The 25,161-nt window shown below is 42.1% G+C and overlaps 2 protein-coding genes across 2 annotated transcripts in view; one reads left to right on the top strand and one right to left on the bottom strand.

The window, feature by feature from the left end:
• Positions 1–23,885, top strand: part of GLG1 (golgi glycoprotein 1) — a 93,229-nt gene extending 69,344 nt beyond the window's left edge. The window contains exons 8-26 of the mRNA XM_057415182.1: positions 431–645; positions 7,883–8,004; positions 8,538–8,639; positions 9,794–9,947; positions 11,583–11,720; positions 12,514–12,600; positions 13,269–13,331; positions 14,012–14,125; positions 14,536–14,624; positions 15,489–15,606; positions 16,581–16,673; positions 17,253–17,390; positions 18,487–18,610; positions 19,125–19,267; positions 19,496–19,597; positions 20,259–20,366; positions 20,992–21,112; positions 23,037–23,143; positions 23,607–23,885. Coding sequence (XP_057271165.1) covers positions 431–645; positions 7,883–8,004; positions 8,538–8,639; positions 9,794–9,947; positions 11,583–11,720; positions 12,514–12,600; positions 13,269–13,331; positions 14,012–14,125; positions 14,536–14,624; positions 15,489–15,606; positions 16,581–16,673; positions 17,253–17,390; positions 18,487–18,610; positions 19,125–19,267; positions 19,496–19,597; positions 20,259–20,366; positions 20,992–21,112; positions 23,037–23,143; positions 23,607–23,774 — 2,306 coding nt within the window. The 3' untranslated portion in view covers positions 23,775–23,885. The remainder of the gene's footprint in view (positions 1–430; positions 646–7,882; positions 8,005–8,537; positions 8,640–9,793; positions 9,948–11,582; positions 11,721–12,513; positions 12,601–13,268; positions 13,332–14,011; positions 14,126–14,535; positions 14,625–15,488; positions 15,607–16,580; positions 16,674–17,252; positions 17,391–18,486; positions 18,611–19,124; positions 19,268–19,495; positions 19,598–20,258; positions 20,367–20,991; positions 21,113–23,036; positions 23,144–23,606) is intronic.
• The window catches only part of LOC130602382 (uncharacterized), a 100,266-nt gene that overhangs the window by 55,277 nt on the left and 19,828 nt on the right, over positions 1–25,161 (bottom strand). The window lies entirely within an intron of this gene.

Raw genomic sequence — 25,161 nt, 5'->3', positions numbered from 1 at the left:
CCTCAGAGAAAATGTTCCAACCTGCTGTCCAGACAAACCCCTTGCCCAGTTACACACCAAACTGGTAAGTTACCAAAGGTAACTTCCACTTGAAGAATGAGTCCTTTGAGCACACAGGGAGAAGCTGACCTGCAGCTTAAAAAGCAACTCCTGTAGCATGAAATCCAAAATGAGATTCTTCTAATCTTTCAGGAATCCTTTACAAAAGCCATATATTGAATCCATAGACTGGCTATATTTTAGTTAAATGATGGATGCTACACTAACAACTGGTTTAATTCCCAGTGCATCTGGTTTAGCACATTTGTTGCATTCTGGTGTTATCCAGAGTGTGGACATCATCCCTCTTCCTCCAGTGTGATAATACCATTGGTCAGGGAGGCCTATGCTAAGCCTTAATACTGAATCATGGCGTGTTCTCTTGGCTCAGGTCGGCAAGTGAGCAGCGAGTGCCAGGGGGAAATGTTGGACTACCGGCGCATGCTGATGGAAGACTTCTCACTGAGCCCAGAAATCATCCTAAGCTGCCGAGGGGAGATTGAGCACCACTGCTCCGGTCTGCACCGGAAGGGACGCACCCTGCATTGCCTGATGAAGGTAGTGAGGGGCGAAAAGGGAAGCGTCGGCCTGAATTGCCAGCAGGCGGTAAGATCTTGGAATCCTAGAATGGTTGGGGTTGGGAGGGATCTTCAAAGCTCATCTAGTCCAATCCCTTGCAATGAGCAGGGACATCTTCAACTGGATCAGGTTTCCCAGGACCACATCCAGCCTGCCCTTGAATGTCTCCAGGGATAGGGCATCCACCACCTCTCTGGGCAACTTGGGCCAGTGTTCTACCATTCTCATTGTGCAAAATTTCTTCCTCACATCCAACCTGAATCTCCCTCTTTTAATTTAAAATCATCACCCTTCATCCTGTCACAACACGCCCTGCTAAAAAGTCTCTCCTTATCTTTTTGTAGGCACCCTTTAAGAACTGTAAGGCCACAATCAGGTCTCCCTGGAGTCTTCTCCAGGCTGAACAACTCCAACTCTCTCAGCCTTTCCTCATTGGAGAGGTGCTCCAGCCCTCTGGTCATTTTTGTGTCCCTCCTCTCCACCTTCTCCAACAGGTCCAAGTCTTTCCCATACTGAGGACTCTAGCTTTTCTGTTGCTTCCTGTCTAAGTTGCTCGGTAGAAGCAAATTTGTCTGTTAACGTTTTGTCTTGCAATGCTAAAGGCAGCCTGGCTTTGCTGGGTACCAGTGCATGTTGGAGGCAGTTGAATAACTGTTGTGGTATGAAGTGTAACTTGATATGTAGCAACACATTAGTAAGGGGGAAGGGGGGTTCCCCCTCAAAAAGTGCATTTTGAATTGTTTTGCTCTGGATTTTGTACTGGCTCTCCAGGAGTTCTTTTTCCACAGCTCTTAAGTCATGGAATTCTCTCTTTGTTGCAAGATGTAGCAAAACTTGCTTTTTTAATAAGTTTCAAAACATTCCATCTCGTTACCTTTTACCCTTATGCCCTGTCCTTGGAAGTGCACTAAACCTTATCAAAGCATCTTTCTGTTCAGTTTTATTTTTGCTATTTTGTTAAGCTTACACGATGGAGATGGGACTTTCAGGCAGGTAGGTGCAATGTACTGCTGCATGTTGTCATCATTGCAGCCACCAGAGGAAATGTTCTTCTCAAAAATACCTTTTTAAAATGGGATAGTTTGTTGGGTTTTTTCAACATCCATTTTAGTTCAAGTGCATCCTGTTTGTAGTCTCTTGAAATTGAAAACAGTTGTTTAGTATTTGTTCAGAACCATTAGTGATTTTTAATGAGATACTGTTTATTTTTTTTGTACTTAATACCTGCTTTTAATAGCCCGTAGCCTGGAAAAGTGACATCAATGCCAAAAATGACTAGGAAGTGTTAGTGCCCTTGTAGGAATGCGGGGAGATGTATGCTCTTCACCTCCTGCAATACATAGAACCACCGTAGTCCATTTTCAGTGACAGTGGTGCTTAAAGCCTGAGCCTAAAACATTGCTGGTTTGTGTATGTAATCAAAGATAAATGAATATCTGTTAAATTTTTGCAAGGCACAGGGTGCTTTTGTGATGGAGCTTATTTCTGCATAAATACCAGGTGTGCTGGTACAGCTGCAGGGCTCAGATTGGTGCAGTTTGAGTCATTTCTGCGGTGTGCATGACTTATGCTGTGCCGTGTTCACGCGAAAGGCTGGATACTTGTTTCTATTTAAATACAAAATTGAACTTGCTGCCTCACATCTTGATTAATTGCAAATTGTCAGATCAGTTTGTTTTAGGAACAAGTTCCTGATCATGAAGTGTGTGTTCAGAACAAGTCAAAAGTCAAGATAGGGAACCCTAAAAGACAGGTGAGATTTCACACTTCAGGAGGAAAAGCATGTCTGTAGAAATCTATGGGGTTTATCAGTTCTCTTATACCTAGGCTGCTGCTTTAATTTTGTACAGTAAGTTGATACAATGGCAGGGATTGGCCATGAGTCCCCTTCCATGTTAAATGACCTTTGTTCTAGTCTCTGTGCAAAGCAGAGCAAGTTAGGTGTTGATTTTATAAAATACAATTAGTTTGTCAGTATTTTCATGGGAAAGAGGAAATAGATGATTGCAAGAATAGGCTAAACATTCCAGAGTTCTGGGTTCCTGAGGACTGGCATGGTGCTATTGTATAGCTGCCTACAGCTTCTGAGGTACTAAATCATGTATTGTTTGCATTTTTGTATTTAACAGTAATGGCTGCCTCAGCTGTTGCTGGGTTTGTTCTGTTTTGATTTACTGTGTTAGAATGAGCTTCCTGCTCGTAGGATAAGGCCCATATTATTTGTACTATGGATGTACTTCTATGGGGGCGTGCATTTTGTTAAAAATATGAGCAGAAGGAGGTACTACTTCTGGAGCATGTTTTCCTGTGTGAAACAAGCTGCTCTTTGCTTTGGGGATGCATATGAAACTTGGATACATTCCAGTCATTAAATGGTCTTCTGCAAATATCATTGCTATGCTGTTCTTTGAAGATGGAGATCCTGTGTGGTGCTGTAGGTCATCCAGCAGCAGACATGCAAGTCCGTGGATTTTGTGAGCATCAGCCCTTAAAAAGGTCTACAGCTGCACTGGCAGTGTCTGGCACCTGTGGAGTTGCTTAGTGCAAGTAATACTTCATACTAGAGGTGCTGGCAGACTGTTTTTGAAATACGTGGTTTTTATGTTGCTCAGGTCTCATCTGTGGTTTTTTTTCTCTTCAGTCCCTTAAGCATGTAAAACTATGATCACTACTAAAAGTGCAGGTATTTCTGCATTCCATTTCTAATGCAGCTGATAAATTGATAGTTAATTGTTAATTTATCTGCATATCAGAATAAAGGTTCAGAGGGTTATAAAGTTTATCCAGCTGCTTTTCAGCTTGCAAAGGTTTGCTGGGGGGGAGGGGGGGAAATCCTATAAAACCTTCACTTTTAGCCCTGGTGCTAAGTTTTCTCCTTTATCCTGCAGGCAGGGCAGTTGGGTTGCTGCTGCACATCTTGCACATGGTTGAGAATCAGGACTGGGAATCATGTAGTAGTGCCCAAAACAGGACAAGGAGAACTGGGAGGTGATCTGGTGTTTCCAAGCTGATGTAGCTGGTGTGCTTTGGCCTCTTCCACTTGGTAGCAACAAAAATACGAGTTGAGATCTTTGGAAGAATCCTGCTTACATAGTGCTCCGATCAGTTTATTTAAGCTGTGTGTGCAAGAAGGTGTCAGGTTTGAGGTTTTATTCATCCATTGGCCCTTAAGGGAGTAATTCCCTTAATGGTACTTGATCCCCTTTTATATGTAAACATCTGACACCAGATGCCATCACTTTATGTGCAGAGTATTGGCTTCTATTGTATGCAGGCTTTGTGTGTACACTAGCAGAACAGATGGATTCTTCTCCCACTGCTCTTACGGAGTTTGTAAAGGACATACCACTTCATAGAATCCCAGACTGGTTTGGGTTGGAAGGAACAGAAATCCTTAACCTGCAGATGAAGCACTCTATAGACAGATAGGAAAAGCCTCATGCTCACAGGCCCTTGTTCTCATGGGTGACTTCAAACACCCTGACATCTGTTGGAAGGACGGTACGGCCCGGCACAGGCAACCTAGGAGGTTCCTCGATTGTGTGGAAGACAACTTCCTTCTGCAAGTAACAGAGGAGCCGACAAGGAGAGGTGCCAGGCTTGACCTTGTGCTCACCAAGAGGGAAGGGCTCGTTGGAAATGTGACGCTCCAGGGCAGCCTTGGATGCAGCGATCACGAGATGCTTGAATTTGAGATCCTCAGGACAGTGAGAAGAGCGTGCAGCAAGCTCACTGCCCTGGGCTTCGAAAGAGCAGACTTTGGCCTCTTCAGGAACCTGCTCAGTAAGGTTCCATGGGATACAGCCCTAGAGGGCAGGGGGGTCCAAGACTCTTGGTTGATATTCAAGGATCACCTGCTACAAGCTCAGGAGTGTTGCACCCCAACTAGAAGGAAGTGCAGCAGGAGGGCCAGGAGACCTCCTTGGGTGGATAAGGAGCTGCTGAGGAAAATTCAAGTGAAAAAAGAGGCTTATAAAAGGTGGAAGCAAGGACAAGGCGGCCTGGGAAGAGTACAGGGATGTTGTCCGGGAAGCTAGGGACCAGGTTAGGAAAGATAAGGCCCAGTTAGAATTAAACTTGGCTAGGGGTATTAAGGATAACAGGAAGGGATTCCACAGGTACATAGCAAATAAAAAACAGACTAGGGAGATCGTAGGCCCCCTCAGGAAGCTCTTGGGAGAACTGGCTACCCTGGATTTGGAGAAGGCTGAGGTTCTGAATGACTTCTTTGCCTCGGTCTTCACTGGCAAAGGCTCTGACCAAACCACCAAAGTCTAGGAATGCAGATGCAGGCACTGTGAGGATGAAGACCTCAGGCCCACTGTAGGAGAGGATCTGGTTCGAGACCATCTTAAGAACCCTAACGTACACAAGTCCATGGGACCTGATGAAATCCATCCGTGGATCCTGAAGGAGCTGGCAAATGAAGTTGCTAAGCCGCTGGCCATCATATTTGAGAAATCATGGCAGTCAGGTGAAGTTCCCGACGACTGGAAAAAGGGAAATAGAAGCCCCATTGTCAAGAAGGGGAAAATGGATGACCTGGGGAATTACAGACCAGTCAGTCTCACCTCTGTGCCTGGCAAAATCTTGGAGCAGATTCTCCTGGAAGGCATGCTAAGGCACATGGAAAACAACAAGGTGCTTGGTGACAGCCAGCACGGCTTCACTAAGGGGAAATCCTGCCTGACCAATTTGGTGGCCTTCTATGATGGGGCTACAGAACTGACGGACAGGGGTAGAGCAGTTGATGTCATCTACCTGGACTTGTGTAAAGCATTCGACACTGTCCCACACGACATCCTTGCCTCTAAATTGGAGAGACATCAATTTGATGGATGGACCACTGGGTGGATAAAGAACTGGCTGGCTGGCCCTACGCTAAGAGTTGTGCTCAATGGCTCAGTGTCCAGCTGGAGACCAGTAACGAGTGGTGTCCCTCAGGGATCGGTGTTGGGACAGGTTTTGTTCAACATCTTCGTTGCTGACATGGACAGTGGGATTGAGTGCGCCCTCAGCAAGTTTGCCGATGACACCAAGCTGTGTGGTTTGGTTGATATGCTGGAGGGAAGGAATGCCATCCAGAGGGACCTTGACATGCTTGTGAGGTGGGCTGATGCCAACCTCATGAAGTTTAACCATGCCAAGTGCAAGGTCCTACACCTGGGTGGGAGCAATCCCAGGCACAGCTACAGGTTGGGCAGAGAAGAGATTCAGAGCAGCCCTGCGGAGAAGGACTTGGGGGGGGGGGGGGGGGTGGATGAGAAAATGAACATGAGCCAGCTTCAATGTGCGCTTGCAGCCCAGAAAGCCAACTGTATCCTAGGCTGCATCAAAAGGAGCATGACCAGCAGGTCGAAGGAGGTGATCCTGCCCCTCTATTCTGCTCTTGGGAGACCTCACCTGGAGTATTGTGTGCAGTCCTGGTGTCCTCAACATAAAAAGGACATGGAACTGTTGGAACAAGTCCAGAGAAGGGCCACAAGGATGATCAGGGGACTGGAGCACCTCCAGTATGAAGATAGGCTGAGAAAGTTGGGGCTGTTCAGCCTGGAGAAGAGAAGGCTGTGTGGAGACCTCCTAGCAGCCTTCCAGTATCTGAAGGGGGCCTATAGGGCTTCTGAGAAGGGACTCTTCCTTAGGGACTGTAGTGATAGGACAAGGGGTAACGGGTTAAAACTTAAACAGGGGAAGTTTAGATCGGATCTAAGGAGGAAATTCTTTCCTGTTAGGGTGGTGAGGCACTGGAACGGGTTGCCCAGGGAGGCTGTGAATGCTCCATCCCTGGCAGTGTCCAAGACCAGGTTGGACGAGGCCTTGGGTGATATGGTTTAGTGTGAGGTGTCCCTGCCCGTGGCAGGAGGGTTGGAACTTGATGATCTTAAGGTTCTTTCCAACCCTAACTATTCTATGATTCTGTGAAATCAAGTGTGTCAAGATGTTAACAGTGTAGACTATTTGATGCTAAGCAAGCTCTGTCTTAGTTTTGTTTTTTCTTGGTTTAGGGTTTGTTGTGTTTTTTTGTTTGTTTGCTTAGTTTTGGGGTTTTTTTTTTGCTCCAAATTTGTCAGCTACAAATGTTTTCTTGTCAAATGATGGTACCAGCCTGCCCTGTGTCAGTCTTTGGGAATTGACAGCTTAGTGGCAGATGAAATGGGGTTGACTTATGCACCAGAAAACTATAGATTGAGATTTACCTGAATTCCCTTCCCCTCTCCTAGTAGGTATCTCCCAAACCCATGTTTGGATGCCAGGGACTTTGAAACTTGGTGCTCTGGATGCTAAATTAGGTTTCCTTAATAATAAGAGACAGTTATTTTTCTGAAGCTTCAATCAGAATAACTGTTTTGTAACTAGAAAAGCCTTGATGAAACTGTTCACACTGTATTTACCTGCACAGCTGAAAGGATTTGGAAGTCACAAAGGGAGCGCTGCTGGGATGTCACAGCCTCAAGTTGGCAACCTGCTCTGTAAATCTTCGGAAAGTGTTTGTTTTCATCTTTCATTTATACCGTTACTTCTCTTAAGTCGATAAAACCTGATGCCCTGCTCTTAATTTACATATATATATATATATATATATATACACACATATATATATATACACATATATATGTATATATATAAATAAAAAAATAATGGTGTACTGTAGACCAAATTGTGGTTGACCTCGTTTCCAAAAGCTTGAGCAAGCATCCCTGGGGAAATGCTACTTCTTGTGGCAGCAGAACAGGACCTTTTATCCAGTATTTCAATAAAATTTTTGTGATCTCTCCAGGCAATTAAAAAAACTGTTTTAAGGTTTGTTTGCAGTTAGACAGCTGGTCTTTAAAGATTAATTTGGGTTTCAGTTGTAGATAGTTTCCATTAAAATATGACGAAGTTTGATACCATGAGCCTTATGGGATGAAGTTACCACCAAAGCATAAGATGGATAAAAAATACAGTATTCATATTTTACCAGGTCTGTTTTGTAAGTCAGTATGTAGGTAGTCCAGGTTTACAGTTGACCTTCAGCATGCAACTGGTCTCATGCAGTGTTCCTGGGCTACTTTATAATGGTAATTAGGGTTCAGCAGTGCTGGACTCCCGTGTCTGGCAATCGAGTTAGCAGCACAAGCACTTCAAATAAGCAACTGTCAAGCAGAGGCCATACCTGGCAGTGTTGTTATTGGCATAGTATTGCCACGCTGTGAGGTTGCAGGAACTCTTGTTCTGATAGTTTTGGTAATTTGTTTTCTTGTCCACAATTTGCTTCTTCCAGCTTCAAACACTGATTCAAGAAACTGACCCTGGCGCAGATTACCGCATTGACAGAGCACTGAACGAAGCCTGCGAGTCAGTGATCCAGACTGCCTGCAAGCACATACGATCTGGAGACCCAATGTAGGTGGCTCTCTGTTACAACAGATTTTGGTTTCTCTTGGGCACCCATGGAGGTTGCGTGGTTCACCAGTATACATACTAAAACTTCTCCAGAACTGATAAGACTCCAAACTAGCAATTCGTACAGGGTTGGAGGTGCAAACCGAGCTCTGTCTTGAGCAATATCACAAAGAGAAGTAACAAGCCATGAAAGGCCAGTTAAGCAAACCCATACTGCAGCGTCCGTTGTCTCCTTTATCTTTAGGTCTGATACCTACTGTCTCCTCAGCTAGACTTCATATAAGGTATTGCTTACAATGTTGTGGTACATCAGACTTGCTGAGATAATTAAGCCAATGGAATTTAAGAGGGTACAAATGTGGTATACAGTTGTTTTAGATGTAATCTTTTTGAAGGAAGAGAAAGATCTTCACGGTGTTTCTGCATCTTATCTATGGCTCATTGGGAAGGCTGATTTGGCAACACCAAGTGTTACAAGGAAGCTCAGTTTGATTATAACAGACTGTTGCCTAACTGCTTTTTTCTGTTTGCAGGATTCTGTCTTGCCTGATGGAGCACTTGTATACTGAGAAGATGGTAGAGGACTGTGAGCATAGGCTCCTGGAGCTCCAGTATTTCATATCTCGTGACTGGAAGTGAGTATTGTAAAAAAAAGATTTATCTTCCCTTGATGCTTGTAGCCTTTGTATGAATTAGTAGTTCCATGGAAAACCATACAGCCTATGCTTGTTCAAAAGAAGACTTTCAAGGATGCCAGGTCTGTAGGGCATTAATGCCTGTCTAGAACAGTAGAAGCAAAAGATGTTTAGAAAGTGTGAAGGCCATTTAAATCAGATACTCACTTGGAAATGATGCAGCCCTAAAAAGTGTCAGGTTTGAGCTCTGACATGCACTGCATCCTTAATTAAAAGAATTCACTCTAGCCGTACTCAAGTTGAAGGTTGTGTTTTATCAGTTTTATCTGCTCTGAATGCTACAATATGGGATGTAAGAAAATCAAGCTACTAAGTATAATAAAAAACCACTGTGTGAAAAGCTCCCTTTCTAAAGTGTTGCAGAAATCCAAAGTATCTGTTTTGGAAATTTGGCAATATCTCACCTAGCTTTAATGTAGTTAAACATCATCTTAAAATATCTGCACTTGCAGTTTTCTTGTATGCAAAAGCAAGAGATGCTGAGTCTTCAGTGAGCCCAGATCCAGAGCAGACAATAATTTATCTCAGATTTTTATGAAATTGGCTTTTTAAAATGGCAGCAGTACAAAGCACACACAAGTATTTACACAATGAAAACATGATACATACCTGCCTTACTGCTACTTTAGGACATCCCATAGGTGATTTCTTTGCTCATGTGTCAGCATTTGGCTGGCAAGCTGCAGAAGAGAATTCTAGATTTAATCTGTAATTAAAGATCTTCCAAAATCTTTTTGCAAGATTAGGGCGTTGACTCCAAATGCAGTGACAGGCATTTTGCCACCTGTTGGTTCAGTTGGAATCCTGGACTGGTTTGGTTTGGAAGGGACCTTAAAGTTCATCCAGTTCCCAACCCCCTGCCACAGGCAGGATGCCTTCCACTAGAGGAGGTAGCTCCAAGCCCGTCCAGCCTGGCCTTGAACACTGCCAGGGATGCATCAGCCACAGTTTATCTGGGCAGTTGGGTAGACACTGCTGCTGAATGATGTAGTGGTGTATGAAACTTGAGTGGATTTTTCTGCCTCAGAAGCATTTAGGAATATGAAAACCGTTAAAGGTTTGAATAAAGTGCTAGTGATAACTTCTCATTGCAGATTGGATACAGTCCTTTACCGCAAGTGTCAGGGAGATGCCTCCCGTCTCTGCCATACCCATGGCTGGAATGAGACTAGTGAGCTGATGCCTCCAGGGGCTGTTTTCTCCTGCTTGTACAGGCATGCGTACCGCACAGAGGAACAGGGAAGGAGGGTAAGTGCTCCACTTCTTCTTTGATAGAGGAGCTGCACATATGTTTGGAAGTTGGACACACTGTGTTAAAACTGCAAGAACTCACAAAAGCTACTTAAAAACATTTACCTGTAGGTCGTATTTGCACTGCTTCAGATGCCCAATTTCTGAAGTGTGTTTTCTTGAAGGTGTCTGTTTTGGTAAGGCAAAATAGCCAACATTAACATGTGACAGTTGCCTGCAGGGGAAACCATGTTGACAACAGCTGGTGTATGTCTGTTTAGACATACTGCAAGTCCTCTTCCTTGTCTTTCCAGAGGAATGTGATTACTTGCGGATAGCTAGCATAGCAGCAAAATCGGTTTTATGCAAAGAGGAGTTCCGAGCCCAGCTTTCCTAGGCTGTTTCTAATTAAGTTTTGATAGGATTACAATTTCAGATTATACTTCATTACGTTGTTTCTGTTGATACAAAGCATCTTCTCAGTTCTTTGGAGATTATTGTGTGGGTGAATGTGCTTATGCTGGCTTTGAAGAAGAAAGTAGGGATCTGACTTGCTGCCCTTCAGTCTGGAGATCCACCATCATCACATTTGTTTGGTTCAGAGCTACTCTCCACAAGTTTGCTGCCCTCTCGTGCCTTTATCAAGGCACTCCCCTGAAAGCAGCTGAGTACCCGTTTCTATTTCTTCTGGCATTGTAGTGTGCCCAGCCCCTAGAAGCTGGTGGGTTTATACAATTTCTTGGCTTACAGATAAATTTCTGCAGCTTGATTAAAAACGTCTTTTGTGGCAGAGGTCAAGTATTGATTGAAAGCATCTTTCTTTAAGGAATCTTTTTTTTAATGCAATTTCTCAGTCTGCTGAGTTGAGACTATTTTAATTTGGTTTTATGTTTGCGCTGACCAAAGAAAACAATAGCCACCCTGCAAATTATCTATTAGAGAAGAAAAGGCTTTTGAATGTTTTTTGTTTTTTTTTTCTTGTGGAAAAAAGACTAAGGGAGCAGCTGTCATTTTGAAATTTAGCCTTTGAAGACAAACTCACCCAGTGCTGTTGCACAAACTGTTAGGTGACTTGCAGTGGTTTGCAGTTTTAAATGTATGAGGTTTTCAGCTTCTACCAGTGCATTTAGGTCTGACAAGCACCATACCAGTATCTCTTGATTTTATACAACTGGTTTCTTCCACAGTCTTGCAAATGCTGGCTCTGATGCGCTGCAGTAGGGATATCTGAGAAGAAATTATAGCTGATCTATCTTGTGTTGCTCTGGGTTTCCCTTTTGGTATTGAGGACATGAACTGTTCTGACTTCTCCAGAATCAGTCTGTGCCTTTGAACCAAGGGGGCACTGCAGCAGATGATCTAGGGACCTGCTTTGACATCTTATTTCAAAAGCAAAGTGAAGGTTTAAGAATATAAAACTTTTTTTTTTGTGGAATGAAAGGACCCTTCATCCAAAATAAGTTATTCTTTTGGAGCCTGAATTGCTTGTGGCGGATCCACCAGGCCTGTGTTGAGCATTGTAAGACTTCTGTGCTTTTTTGGGATTGCTGATGGCACTCATGGTCATTCTCAGTACCCTACCTGACAGCATATTGTTTGTATTGTGTAGATTTGAAGACTCTGTATGCTGAAGGCTCTTTCCCCTCTTTGCAGCTATCACGAGAGTGCAGAGCAGAGGTCCAAAGAATCCTCCATCAGCGTGCCATGGATGTGAAACTTGACCCAGCTCTCCAGGACAAGTGCATGATTGACTTAGGGAAGTGGTGCAGTGAAAAAACGGAGACAGGGCAGGTACTGCACACAGTAACCCTGCTACTCATGTAGCTGGAAGGGTGGGAAGGGCAAAAAGGGGATAAAGGGTCATCTTCATTAGCTGAGAATATATTAAAAATGAATGCAGTTTAAAACATCTACATTAGAGGTGGGGGTGATACGAAGAAGCTTTGCACCTACCTCATGGCTTCAGTAGGTCAAATGTGTAGTGCAATGAGAAGAGGAAAGGGGATAATTAGCACAAAGGACTTTAATGAAGCAACCCCACCCTGACTCTTACTTGTAACATTCTTATTATAGGCTTGACATTTCCTACATAAACTTTATCCCATTTCCATCTGGCAAATACTGACATGCTTCCTGGGTTTATATAGAACTGAACTAACATTTGCTGCTACTTAACAAAGTTTCAACAAAAACTTCCAAGTAAATTGCTGTTTTCTGGTAGGGAAGGAGCCATTCAACAGCAGACGGTACCTCAACAGTAGAGCATGCACCATTGTCTGTTTGAAGTGCCCATCATAGGTTGTAGTTTGGGTTAACAAACTATATTAAGGTTAGGCAAAGGGAAAACTATATGTGATATTCTGGAAGTGAAAGCATGTTATACAGCTTTTGAAAACAAGCAATAACATCCTAGACCAACATTCTAAATCACTACTACATTCTGGGAATGCCAGTAGAAGAGTTGGGGTTAAATGAGACTTAGGACTTCACTAGGAGGGGACAGTTTCACATGTATTACAATATTTCAGGCCCACATTTTCAGCTTGGATTCTTGAATCACACACAAAAATCTCTGGTTTTGTAGGAGCTGGAATGCCTTCAGGACCATCTTGATGACTTGGTGTCTGATTGCAGAGACATAGTGGGAAATCTCACTGAGTTGGAGTCTGAGGTGAGTGGTTTTCAGCCTGGGAAAAAGGGAGCAGTTGTTGAGCATGTCTAGTCAAGTGTGTCATTTTGATAGTGATGGGGATAAAAATAAAGTCAGAATTTGCACAAATGCAGCTCTCTGGGGATCAGACCGACCGTCCTTTTTGCCTCATGCAGTGGAAGCTTTCATGGGGGCTCTTGAGAAAGAGAAATGAACAACAGTTCAGGCTCTTAGGCTGGTGTTGTAATTTCTCCTGCTTAAAAAATTGGTTATGGTACCAAAGCTAAGATTTCTTGCACAGATAACCCAGTTACCTTTAGTACAAGTCCAGATATGTCATGAGACTTCATTTCTTGGTCTTGCTTGCTAGTAGTTTAGAGAACCATATTGCAACTTCCCTCCCCTGTGCCCAAAATTTTGCAAGAAATAACTGCCAGGTGCATAATTACAGCTTTCCAGTGAGGTCAGCAGCTTTATTTATTTTATGAAGCTGCATATTTGACTGTCTTGCCCCAAACTGTTCTGTGTATCTCCTAAAATTTGCTGAAAGGATTGCATGGATTCATCTGTCCAAGTCCTGTAAACTGGGTCGAGTTTAACTTGTTACCACAGGGTTTGTTTTCTTTTTCTCAGAACTTTTTTTCCTTGTCTGTTCACTGTGAAAATTAAATATTGCATGTTTTCTGCAGGACATTCAAATTGAAGCCTTGCTGATGAGAGCCTGTGAGCCCATTATCCAGACTTTCTGTCATGTGAGTATTTGTGATAGTGTGAATATCTGTGGGGAAATATACTTTGTGGGAGAGGCTGGATTTTTAGTATTAGTTCTTGATGTACTTGCTATGCCTAAAAGTAAAATCAGAAGTAGGCAGTTATAAAAATCTTTAATTGGGAAAGAAAAAAAAACCCTAAAATAAAAATTCTTAGTTCCGTCTAGTGCTTCTGCTGTTGTCAGAGCCCTAGCATGAAAGCTAGAGTCTGAACATGAAAATTGCTCTGTGATTGGAAAAATCACTCTTTACAGTGAGTTTAAAACTAATATTTCTTTCCTGCCTGCAAGCACGGTGTTGAGCCACTCCGCTTTGTGCAGCTGCAGTTTCAATAGCTCCTTACATTGCTCTAGGATTGAGTAGTTATAGCAAGGAAGGCACCTAACTGTATTAGTTCATGTAAGCACTGAGTCTGTGCAGGATGTTCTCCTGAATCTAGAGTGTGCATGTGCCTGAGATGGTTCTTTCCTTAACTATATCTATGGATCTAGCCGTTTAGTAGTGTTGGGTGTTACAGCTCTAGGGTGGTCAGTTAATGCTGACAGTAAGCTCACAACAGAGAGTGGGACTGTAAGTTGTGTTGTTTCCTGGTTACTATGGGAGCATAAAAATCATGACTTGTAAGAGTTAACTCATTTTTAAGCCTTTCATCTCTTCTTCAGGAGGTGGCAGATAACCAGATTGATTCTGGGGACCTGATGGAGTGTCTGATCCAGAACAAACACCAGAAGGAAATGAATGAAAAATGTGCAATTGGAGTTACTCATTTCCAGCTGGTAAGCAAAGCTTTTCTCTGCTGTAAGTGGGAGCCTGTTTTGTTTGTTGAGGGTGTTGACAGGAATTTGCTAATTGTGAACCCCCTCCTGTGTCAAGATTGATTTCCCACTGTATTTAAAGTGCTCTTGTGAATTCAGACAGCTGTACTTGCATGCCTGATCATAAATGGTCCCTTCTGGGCGAGATTTATTTTCAGGCCTTCCTTCCTCCCTGGCATTGGTAGATAAGGTCCCAAATTCTTAAGCAGTGCAGCATTCCCCTTGCTTTCTCATTAATAAATTGTAGACAAAAGCATTTGCTGGTTGTATGATTCAACAAGCGTTCTTTCAGCAGGACTTCCCATTTGCTTTTTCCTCCAAGTGACCAAAGTGGGGTGTTTGTTTTTTTTCTCCTCATTTCTCTCTTGCAGGTTCAAATGAAAGATTTTAGGTTCTCATACAAGTTTAAAATGGCTTGCAAGGAGGATGTGCTGAAACTTTGTCCCAACATCAAGAAAAAGTATGTAGTACCTGACCAAATAGCTATCTGATTGTATAAATATGTAATAAAGTTACAGGATATTTTATGATAGCACAGAAAGTGCTGGATTTCCCTTAAAGGCTGATTGTTCTGTGTGTTTTCCCTTAATTACTGTGTTCTGAAGATGCTTAAGGTAGAGGCATTACCTACTTGTTTAAAATTACTTCTGCTTTACTCTTGCATACAAGCCTGTCCTCTTTATTTTTCGTGCTGTGACAATAGCTGACGATTACAGTTAATAGACTGCATGTCCCAAGATGTCTTACATCCTGGCTAGATTGTCTTCTAAGGTGTTCTACTGTTGTTCCAGTTGCTGATCTGGGAAGGGAAGATATCCCCTTGTTTTAACTGGTTTATTCATTTCCGTGTAAGGATTTTTTAAATGGTCTGCTGCAATGATGCAAGACTAAATTGCACCCAAGGTCAACCCTGTTCGTGGCTAGCAAGACTGATTTCATTAGACATGCCCTTCCCATAATGCAATAGGATTGCTTTCAATGCCATCTGTGTATACACCTTCATTTATTCCTGAGGTGAAGTAAAGATTTTTTAAAGTGCTCACATGCCTTGAGAGCAGAAGTCTTGCTTTGCAGGAATGTAGTGGGTTTTGAGTATTTTCCTGTTCTCTGATCTAGACTTCAATTAAATAACGTCAGATTTAGGTTTTAATTGTGGTCCAGTTACTCTACACATTGCTGTGCATCTGTGCTTACTTATAGCCTGGTACAAGTAATTCATGTTGTATTTGGATTCTTGGGATGAGCTTCTCTGATTTGGTGGTCCAACACCAATCTTGGCTGATGTGAAAGGAGTATGAGTAAAAAGCTATTTTCTTTTCCACAGGGTGGATGTTGTGATCTGTCTGAGCACAACTGTGCGCAATGATACTTTGCAGGATGCCAAGGAGCACAGGGTCTCTCTGAAGTGCCGCAAACAGCTGCGTGTTGAGGAGCTAGAGATGGTAAACATGCATGAAGCTCTTGATGTGCCTTCTAGCGACATCATTCATTTAAAGCTTCCTGGTTTGTCCACCCTGGGAGAAAGTAAAAAAAAAGAAAGGAAGCTCATTTGTAAGATGTATCTAACTAATTTTTTCTACTCTTTCTACAAGAAGAGAATTGCTCTTCACAGTGAAAATAATAGGTGTCTGCTTTAATGCCTTACATACAGTCTCTTGAAGGCTAAGGCAAGCTAAATGTTCTTGGAATTTCAGCTAAAAATTGTTATGTTTAGGGTTAGGTAGCAGTGTGCTACCTAATATACATGCTGATGGCCTGAAAGTCCTCTAGGAGAAAATAATAGCTTCATTTTATAGACTGAGGAAACAAGCACAGATGAAGCCACTCAACTCCAGCTGCTCCAAGTTGCTCAGTGGATAAATAGGAGTAGTATTTGTTCTGGTAGGCAAGGCTGCCTCTCGGCTTCCGGCTGCAGTGCTTACAGCAATAAACTCTTCAGGTCTTTGTCCAGTAGTTACTGTTTGAGTGTTAAAGCTTCACCTTAAGTAGACCCGTACCAGAAGAGGCAGCAGTCTTTCCTTTGTATGGAAGAATTCAAATGTTGGCTGGGCATCACTTAAAAGCAGGAAACTTCACTCACATCACTTAAAAGCAGGAAACTTCACCCAATATATGGGTGGCTAATAACATCCTTTAGCTTTCACATGAAAAGATTTTAGTTGTCTTGGACATTTGTGTTGATGCCCTCTTAGGAGGAGCAGTAGGAAAAACTTACCATCTATAGAATTTGGTTTAAACCCTTTTTTCATTGTGAAGTTTCAAAGCATCACTTCTGACACCCAAGACCCTTAAGTTCAAAGAAATTGGTCTGCATGTTGTGAGAGTTGCTGTTTGTGAGTAGAGGGCTCTATATAATAGATTAATGAGTAGTCTTTAGAATAATACTTAAATATTCATACTGTAATTTATCCTGCAGACTGAGGATATCAGACTTGAACCAGAACTGTATGAGGCCTGTAAAAGTGACATCAAGAATTACTGCCAAAACGTGCCCTATGGCAATGCTCAGGTAATGCATTTTATTAATAATTTACATTTAATTTGTACTTTCACTTCAGAAAACCCTTGAAGAACACTTTTGCCCCTGTGAGTGCAGCTTTGGATTTTCAGTTTGATGTCACTGAAGTCTTTTTGCAGTGTTTGGGAATGTTAAATGTTTTGCGTTTGGTTGTGTTGGGCTTTTGTTTTTTTTTTCACTAATTCACAAGCATTAATAATGGGTGAATGGAGTGCTGTGAGCACTTCATTCTTCAGTTAATGCTGGTTTAAACTATTAGCAGCTGGTTACTGCAAATGTTGCTAAACATTTCTTAGGCATTAATGTCTGCAAGATGAGGTGTGGGGTTTTGGAGTATGTCCAGGTGACTCTCTTCATCTCATTAAATCTTTGAGAGTAAAGATGAGCTTAAAGCAAGTACTGGAAATAAGTGTTGATAATGACTTTTGATAAAATCTAGGCATTGGGAATGTAACTTCACAAATCAGGTGAAGATGGCCATTAGGGGAACATATAGCTGTGGTTTTAATGCAGCATATGACAGAATCATGTCTACAGTGTGTCTGTTACAGTTGTAATACTGTGTTACAGATTATTGAATGCCTGAAAGAAATCAAGAAGCAGTTGAGTACCCGGTGCCACCAGAAGGTGTTTAAACTGCAGGAGACAGAGATGATGGATCCAGAATTGGACTACACACTCATGAGAGTCTGCAAGCAAATGATTAAGGTAATGGTGGTGTGCTGATTTAAGAGGGTGAGGTTGGAATATAAGAGCTCTGTCAGTTTTAAGCTTCTCTTTAAATTTTACTTTATCCAAATACCTGGTCAAAGTCTTCGCACTAATAAATGTCTCCCAGCTGCCAACAGAATTGAGGAGCAAGCCTGTGCTGAGGCTTATAATACAGTTTTCATCCAGTCACTTTGGATTTCGATTGGCTTTTAGCAAAGGTGAAGCTGCGATTACAGAGAGGAGTAACATTTTCAGTTCACTTCTGATCTGGTGCATGCAAACTTTCATCAAACTGATAAAGCAGACAAATTTATACAAAACTTAAAATCAGAAATGCTGGCTTAAAGACTTAAGATGGTACCACTGGAAAGCAGCAGTGACTGTTGATATAGGGCACTCTTTCATAGTAACCAGAATTGCAAGCTCCAGAACACTAGTCTGTGTGGTCTGTATGCAGAAGATGCAACAGCCTTATACCCACAGAATTAGTTTCTAACAAAAGAAAATTAGTATCTTGGTCTGAACTTTGGGTAAGCTGGTTCACTTTTGACTATCTGATTCAGGGTGGGAATGAGCAAATTAGCATCAGTGAGCTCTTCTCTGCTTTCTTGTTCTGTATGATCTATCTTTGTCCTGGCTGTTACTCATGAAGTCTTTACTTGTTACTTTGTCCAGCCAGCATTTACACAGAACAGTGGTTTGTGTACAGATCTAAAAGATTCCCTTTGTAGTTTCTGAAATAAAGGGGAGTTGGGTATGAGACCTAGTTTGGTTGGCATTTCATGCAAAGTGTTCTGTAACTTAGAAAATAAAGGCCAGTTGCTTTTGATACTGCCAACAGAGGCTGGTGTCTGGAAGTCAGGCGAGACTTTATGGCTTGGTCCATAAGTAGAAATATTCATGCCCATGGGCAATCTATAGAATAGCACTGTTTTTTTTAACAGGAGGTGTTGGGGCTAGTGAGTGTGTCTGTGTACCTCTGGGTTGGGCAGGTTATTCTCTTCCATTAATATAGTTGGTTGGGGTTCTTATTTTCAAATGCTTAGTGATGAAACTTGGAACATTTTTGTTGGTTTCCTTTTTTTTTTTGTAGCGGTTTTGTCCAGAGGCAGACTCAAAAAATATGTTGCAGTGTTTGAAACAAAACAAGAACAGTGAAGTAATGGATCCTAAATGCAAGCAAATGATTACCAAGCGCCAGATAACACAGAACACGGGTATCCTTTTCTAAAAAAATGCTAAACTTGCTTGAGCTGTTGAGTGGTCTGCATGACTGGAATATTATTCACTTTTGTTTTGCTCTTTGCAAGTATTCAACTTTGCAGCTCTAGCTGCGTCATCCCTGACAGTGTTCCAGGACAGCTTGGACAGGGCATGGAGCAACCTGATGTAGTGGAAGGTGTCCCTGCCCGTGGCAGGAGCTTGGAACTGGATGAGCTTTACAGTCGCGTTCAACCCAAACCAGTCTGGGATTCTGTGATTCCTTCATGGCTGTCAGTGCACACACTGACTTTATTCAGTCAAGTTCTTGAGGGTCAGCAGGTGTTATTTGATCTGCTTTATTCCTGAAGCTCTTACCTCACAAGTTAGTATTTTGTTGTGGAAAAACACTATTAAATTCATTGGTGGTACAATGTCATCCAGGAAATTTCTGTCCAATCCCTTTTGGAGTCTTATGTTCTGTAATGTGAAGATACGTGTACTCTAAGTTCTGTCATCTTTCCCGGTCAGATTACCGCTTAAATCCAGTGCTCAGGAAGGCGTGCAAAGCAGACATCCCGAAATTCTGCCAGAATATCCTGAATAGAGCCAAGGATGATACCGAGTTGGAAGGGCAAGTCATCTCATGCCTGAAGTTGAAATACGCAGACCAGGTAAGCAGAGCTGGTGCATGCAGATGAGAAACTGCAGGATTATGCTGAGCAATAGTTGTTGAATCACACATCCAACCCAGGCTTGTGGTGTAGTCCGGGTAGGCTGTACCCAAGTGAGGTTTTTAGGCGCCTGTATAAACATACAAGCTATACAGGTTAAAATGCAAGGTGATTGATTTATGAAAATAAAGGTCATGGAGTGGGTTAATAACTTTCTTGGCTTAATAGCGTCTCTCTCAAGACTGTGAGGACCAAATTCAAGTGATAATCCAGGAATCAGCTCTTGATTATCGGCTGGATCCCCAACTCCAGATGCACTGCTCTGATGAGGTAGGAAAAGTAGCTCCACAGCTACTTTTTTTGGGTGAAAATTCCCTTAATGTAACAGATTTTTGTTTCTTAAAACATGAACTTTCCTTGACAATTCAAAACCCAACAAACCCAAACCCCTTTGCCCTGCTTCTAGCTAGTCAGGTTTTCTGCTTGTGACACTCACCTAGTGTGCAAGAATGACAGTTTCCTGTGCTTCATTAAATACGAAATTAACTTTTTCATCTGGGGTTTCATTACTACTTTTGACTATGGGAAAATACTGCTTTCCTGTTGTTAAAAATAAATGTGTGTTAGTTCTCTGGTGTTGTCAACCTTTACTGGAATACAGTCAGATATTTGAGCGTTTGCTTTTGATAGCCGAATCAGCCATGCCTCAAATATTCCTTCTCTCATCTCTTAATGTTATTCCTATACTGTTTTCCCCCCGCCTTCCTCCTCAGTACAGTAGGGCTGACTCCATGCTGTTGGATTTCAAAGGGTGTGCATTTTGCATAAGCCAGCCTGCATTTGGCTCTGGGAATCTGGGAGGCGTGAAGGTATCTCATCATGTGTTCTCTAGCTGCACCCAATGATGAGCTAACATATTGAGGTATAAATGTGCTAAAGGGAAGAATGATTGTTGTTAGCTATTTATGTTAAAATACCTGCTTCAAAATAGATTTCCAGTTTGTGTGCGGAAGAAGCAGCGGCTCAGGAGCAGACTGGGCAGGTGGAAGAATGCCTGAAAGTGAATCTGCTGAAAATAAAAACTGAAATGTGCAAGAAGGTAAGGGAAATAAATTGCTCTAAAAGTCATCCTATCCCTGCAGAAATCTGTGAGTTTTTTTTTGTTGTTGTTTTTTTCCAGATCACAGCCCATGCAATGTTTCAGCTAGTATGAAGCCAGAGCTCTGCAAATTCCCTTAAATGTCTCAGTTTTGGCCTACAGTGATTCAATTTGATTTAAAATTTGCCAGTGCAAATTGTGCTGACAATACCAGGCTTGGATCTTCTCTTAATGACGGCTGCCAAAGTTTCTTGTTTACTAATCTTGTTATCTCTTGCTGTCTCCATTGTAGGCTTTGTAAGTGCTGGAAATGGCTTAGGGTCTGGCTGTAATCAAGGGCTGTATGAATTGCCCCATGGCTATGGCACCTTATTTCAGTTCTACCTGAAGTAACCCTGGCATATTAACTTTGCATTTTAGATTAAATGGGTCTTTTCATGACCATAACTGTGGTAACCCTTATAAACCGGGCCGTTAAACCCCCCCCATTCATAGCCTCATCCAGGGACTGTTTCTTGTCACAGTACTGGATTTAAAAAGATGATGTATCTTTCAGAAGCATTAAGCAGTATGAGTTTTGTTCTCTCTCCATTTTGAGATGTGCTTGTAATTTCCTCCTTTACAGGAAGTGCTCAATATGCTGAAGGAAAGCAAAGCAGATATATTTGTTGACCCAGTGCTCCACACAGCCTGTGCCCTCGATATCAAGCACCACTGTGCTGCCATTCCACCAGGGAGAGGACGCCGTAAGTGCTCATTCGTTATTTGTATAACTTCTCAGTCCTGGGAGCTTTAAGTGGTATTTTCTTGCCAGCATTATCTTAAGTACAAGATATTTCCACCTTTATTACTTACCCACTTGGTGGGTAATACAGTGGAACAACTGCAGAGGCAGTAGATGCCAATAGAAGGTGGGTATCAAGAAGCAGTCCTTCCTGGTGTCCAAGGTGGGACCTTTTCTTCAGTCCTGATACAAACCTGCAGCCTTATCTGCAGATTTAAGGAGTATATTTTAAGTTCCGTATGATTACTGACAGTAGTGTGTGATGCAAGATCTGTAACCCTTCTATAATATCCTTCCTTGGTGAAGTCCTGTTGAAAATGAGCTCTTATTACACATGGGCTGAAATACGTGGACCCATTTTCAGTGAGGTTATGTCTCGCGCTGTATCACCTTCCCACAGGACACAGCTCCCAAGCTTACTTACAACAATGTCACATCACACTGTCCCAGAAATTTCCCTAGAACTAAGCTGCTTCTTTTACAGAAGCAAATCAACTTGGTTTCCCAAGGTTCTTTCTTAGCTGATCCCTTTTGTCCTTCTTTCTTTGTGTCCGTCTTTGGCCAAAGTTGGCTTCTTTGTTTCAGTATTTTGACAAATAAAATCAAACTGAAGTCCTTTAATCTTTTTTTTCCTTCTCTGCTTACACATACCAGTTTTTTCCTTTTGAATATCACAGCGGGTAGGTAATCCTTACTACGCTTTCTAAGATCGCATAGCAGCTAAAGGCTTTGAGACTTCATCAGTTGTTCTAAGGCCTCCAAGACTGAGTTCAGCATGGTCAGACCTCTTGAAACCTCATTTATTTGTTTCTTAACTCATTCTTTTCCTATTTAAGGTCAAGCTCTTCCAGTTTGTTCCTGCTGCTATGTTAGCTGTCTGGATAGTGTGTATGGCTGTTTAAGGAAAGGTAGCAGGGGAACAGGGGAAAGATTCTGAACTTTCCGATATTTCTGAGTTTATCTGGCATTAAAAATAGCAGCCAAGTATTTTCCTGATCATTATCTTTCATTCTGGTTGCTGAATGCCTTTCTGAAATTCTGGATATCTTTTATTTATTCCTGTTTTATCATACTGCTTTTGATGTGTCTTCTGATGTGTTTATGCTGAAGATAAGCAGAAGTGTGAAGCTTCTGAGGGAGAGGGATCTGCCTCTGAGTGTCTGAATTGACAGTTGCATTTTAAAAGTCTGGAGTTAAAAGTTTGCAGTCTGTTCTCTATGAACAAAATACCTCTTCACTGAAAAGCAGCAAACATCCAATTAGGGATTATTCAAGTAAAGCAGCCTAAGTATAAAATACAAGGTTTTATACTGGTGTCTCATGAGCATATAAAAGAGCTTATGAGTTAGCCAAGCTGCTCTGTAGGCACCCAGAGCATTGTGATCCCATTTCCTTTTCACAGGACTGTATGAAAACTGAGGAAGTGAAACCTTTCCAAAACATTCTCTTGATGAAAAGAAATTCCTGGGAAGTCTAAGGAGATAACACTGATTTTTCCTGAGCTGAATTTGATTTTGGTTCTCTCTAAAGGATAGTGGTGTTGAATTTAAAGTAATTAATTGAAGAAGTTAATTGAAGATGCAGATTTACAAGGCTTCGTAAATAATTGGATAGGTACTGAAATTTCTTTTGGGGAGTTGAAATTCCTTGCACCTCAAAATCTGTTCCTTGCACCTTGAAACCAATTTCAAAACTATTAATTGTGGATCTTAATGAAACTGCTAGCTTCAAGGGTACAGCAGGACTTTGTATACAGCCTGTTGGGCTGGCTGGTCTGTTTAGAAAGCTGTGTAACCCTTTCCAGTGGCCCTTTCCAGCAGCCTTGCCGTAGCATGTTGTTGAAGCCCCTGTTTCTGTTTTGTAATACCATCTTCTGTGCATCACAGAAATGTCATGCTTAATGGAAGCTCTGGAAGATAAACGTGTGAGGTTGCAGCCTGAATGCAAGAAACGCCTTAATGATCGTATTGAAATGTGGAGCTATGCTGCAAAGGTGTGTACTGCATCTCCCTTTTCTTTTTGCATTGGATCTTTCTGTTGCAAGATGTTAATGGAAAAACTTCAATAGCAATGAAATTCTTGTCCCTGAAGGAAGTTTAACATTTGAGTTTGGTCCAAAAAAATTGAAATCAGGTCTTCTTTTCTGAGCTTGTTACTCTCTCAGCAGACTCCACAGTACAGAATTAAACTGGGTTTTGTGCACCCAGGGCTTGGTCTCCTGTAGAGATGGTCTGGGGCAATATAATGGGCTCAGCAGAGCTTCCTGTTACAAATCTGTCTGCTGAGCAGCAGTTCCTTCAGATGAATCATTACAGGCCTCCTTGTTTGTGGTTCAGGCCAAGCCTGATGATGACAGTAGGCAATAACAGCACCAGGGACTAAACCTGATAAATGCCAGGGCTTAAGAGTTGCATGGGAAATGCAGCTTGGTTCATTTATTCCCTTTTCACCTGCAGGTTGCCCCAGCAGAAGGCTTTTCTGACCTTGCCATGCAAGTTATGACCTCTCCGTCCAAGAATTACATACTGTCTGTGATCACAGTTGGCATCTGTGTACTCTTCCTCATCGGCCTGATGTGTGGACGCATCACCAAGCGGGTAACAAGAGAGCTCAAGGATAGGTAGAGCCTGAATTGCCTGCTGAAGAAATGCCTGCCCAGTGCCCAGTTTTGTACAGTCCTCCTCTGTATAGTCAACCAATGCCCTCTTGTGAGAGGAGAATCAAAACAAAACAAAACAAAAAAAAAAACAAAAACAAAACAAAAAAAACAACAAAAAAACAAAAACAACAAACAAACAAAAAAATCAAAAAAATTAGAACAGCAACAGGTGTTGGCTCAGTTTTCCCATCCTGGATCTCATCTACAGCATCTTCATCCTATAAAAGTTTGTGTGCAACATTGGCAGCCCAGCCAGCAGCAGCTTTTGTTACCCTCTGTTAGCAGACTCTCATTTACCTGCCTGTAGACAAGTCTCTACTGTACTGTTGGAACTGCCTTCACTCTCCAAATCAGACTGATATGACCTGCAGCTCATTTTTAAGTCGGTTTTTAAAGAAAGACATATATCTGCACATTGACTGTATGATTTAGGTAATGGTTCTTACTGAAATCTAGTCATCCTCTGTGGCTGGGTAAAGTTGAGGCAGGAAATTAAAGGGTAAATTGCATCTTATACCACAGTTGGCCTTGTTTCAGACATCTTGCTCATCTTACTTAAAGCATCTTCAGAGCATAGTCCTGGACAATCTAAGGACACCAGTCAGTGGTGTCACCTTCTAGTGAATATCTTGCTTTTGTGACTGTGGATTTTTATTTTTTTTCTGAAAAGATGTCCTCCTTTTCTTTCCCTGCCACACTTGCAAGATAGAATAAAATACTGACCAGGACCAGATACTCACATGAGCTGTACAACTTGTATTTCAGTAGATTAAAGACGCAGTGTAGACATGTGGCATGTAGAGCCTGTCAGGAGTGTACACGGCTGCTGTCAGTGGGTATTAAGTGCCACGATCAGTACCACTTGGTCAACTTTTTTATTAGCAATGATGCAGTAAAATTCTAACACTCCTTTTATTTTATCTTGCTGCTGCTAAGCTCTTACCTTTCCACATTAACACACTATAGATGTTGACATGCAGGTAATAAATACAGTGCTCAGACAGTCATGGAGAAAGTGACTGAACACTCAACCTGCTCTCTCTGTGAGATGGTTACTTATGGAATAGTGCAGTGATTTGTTAACTTGCCTGTCTGGGTCATCATGCTTTGAACGATAGCACTGAAGAGTGATTTTTATTTTCACAATTACAACTGATAGTGATGGCAACTGGCCTTTCGTGGAATGTAGGACACAAGTGCTGGTCCAGAAGGCCAAGGAGGAGTGGATGGGAGGAAGATAGTGTCGTATGGAAGTATAGAAACATCTGGATCTTTAAGGGAAGTAGCTTTCACATTGTTATCATCAATGTGTGCACTCATTCTGTGTGTAGTTACTCTTCCAGGACCTGATA

The sequence above is a fragment of the Pezoporus wallicus genome, unplaced genomic scaffold (assembly GCF_028554395.1).
Source record: "Pezoporus wallicus isolate ANWC-B61680 ecotype Strahan unplaced genomic scaffold, APGP_CSIRO_Pwel_v1 contig_7896, whole genome shotgun sequence".
Taxonomy (NCBI): Eukaryota; Metazoa; Chordata; class Aves; order Psittaciformes; family Psittacidae; genus Pezoporus; species Pezoporus wallicus.
This window is presented reverse-complemented; position numbering and strand designations above follow the sequence as displayed.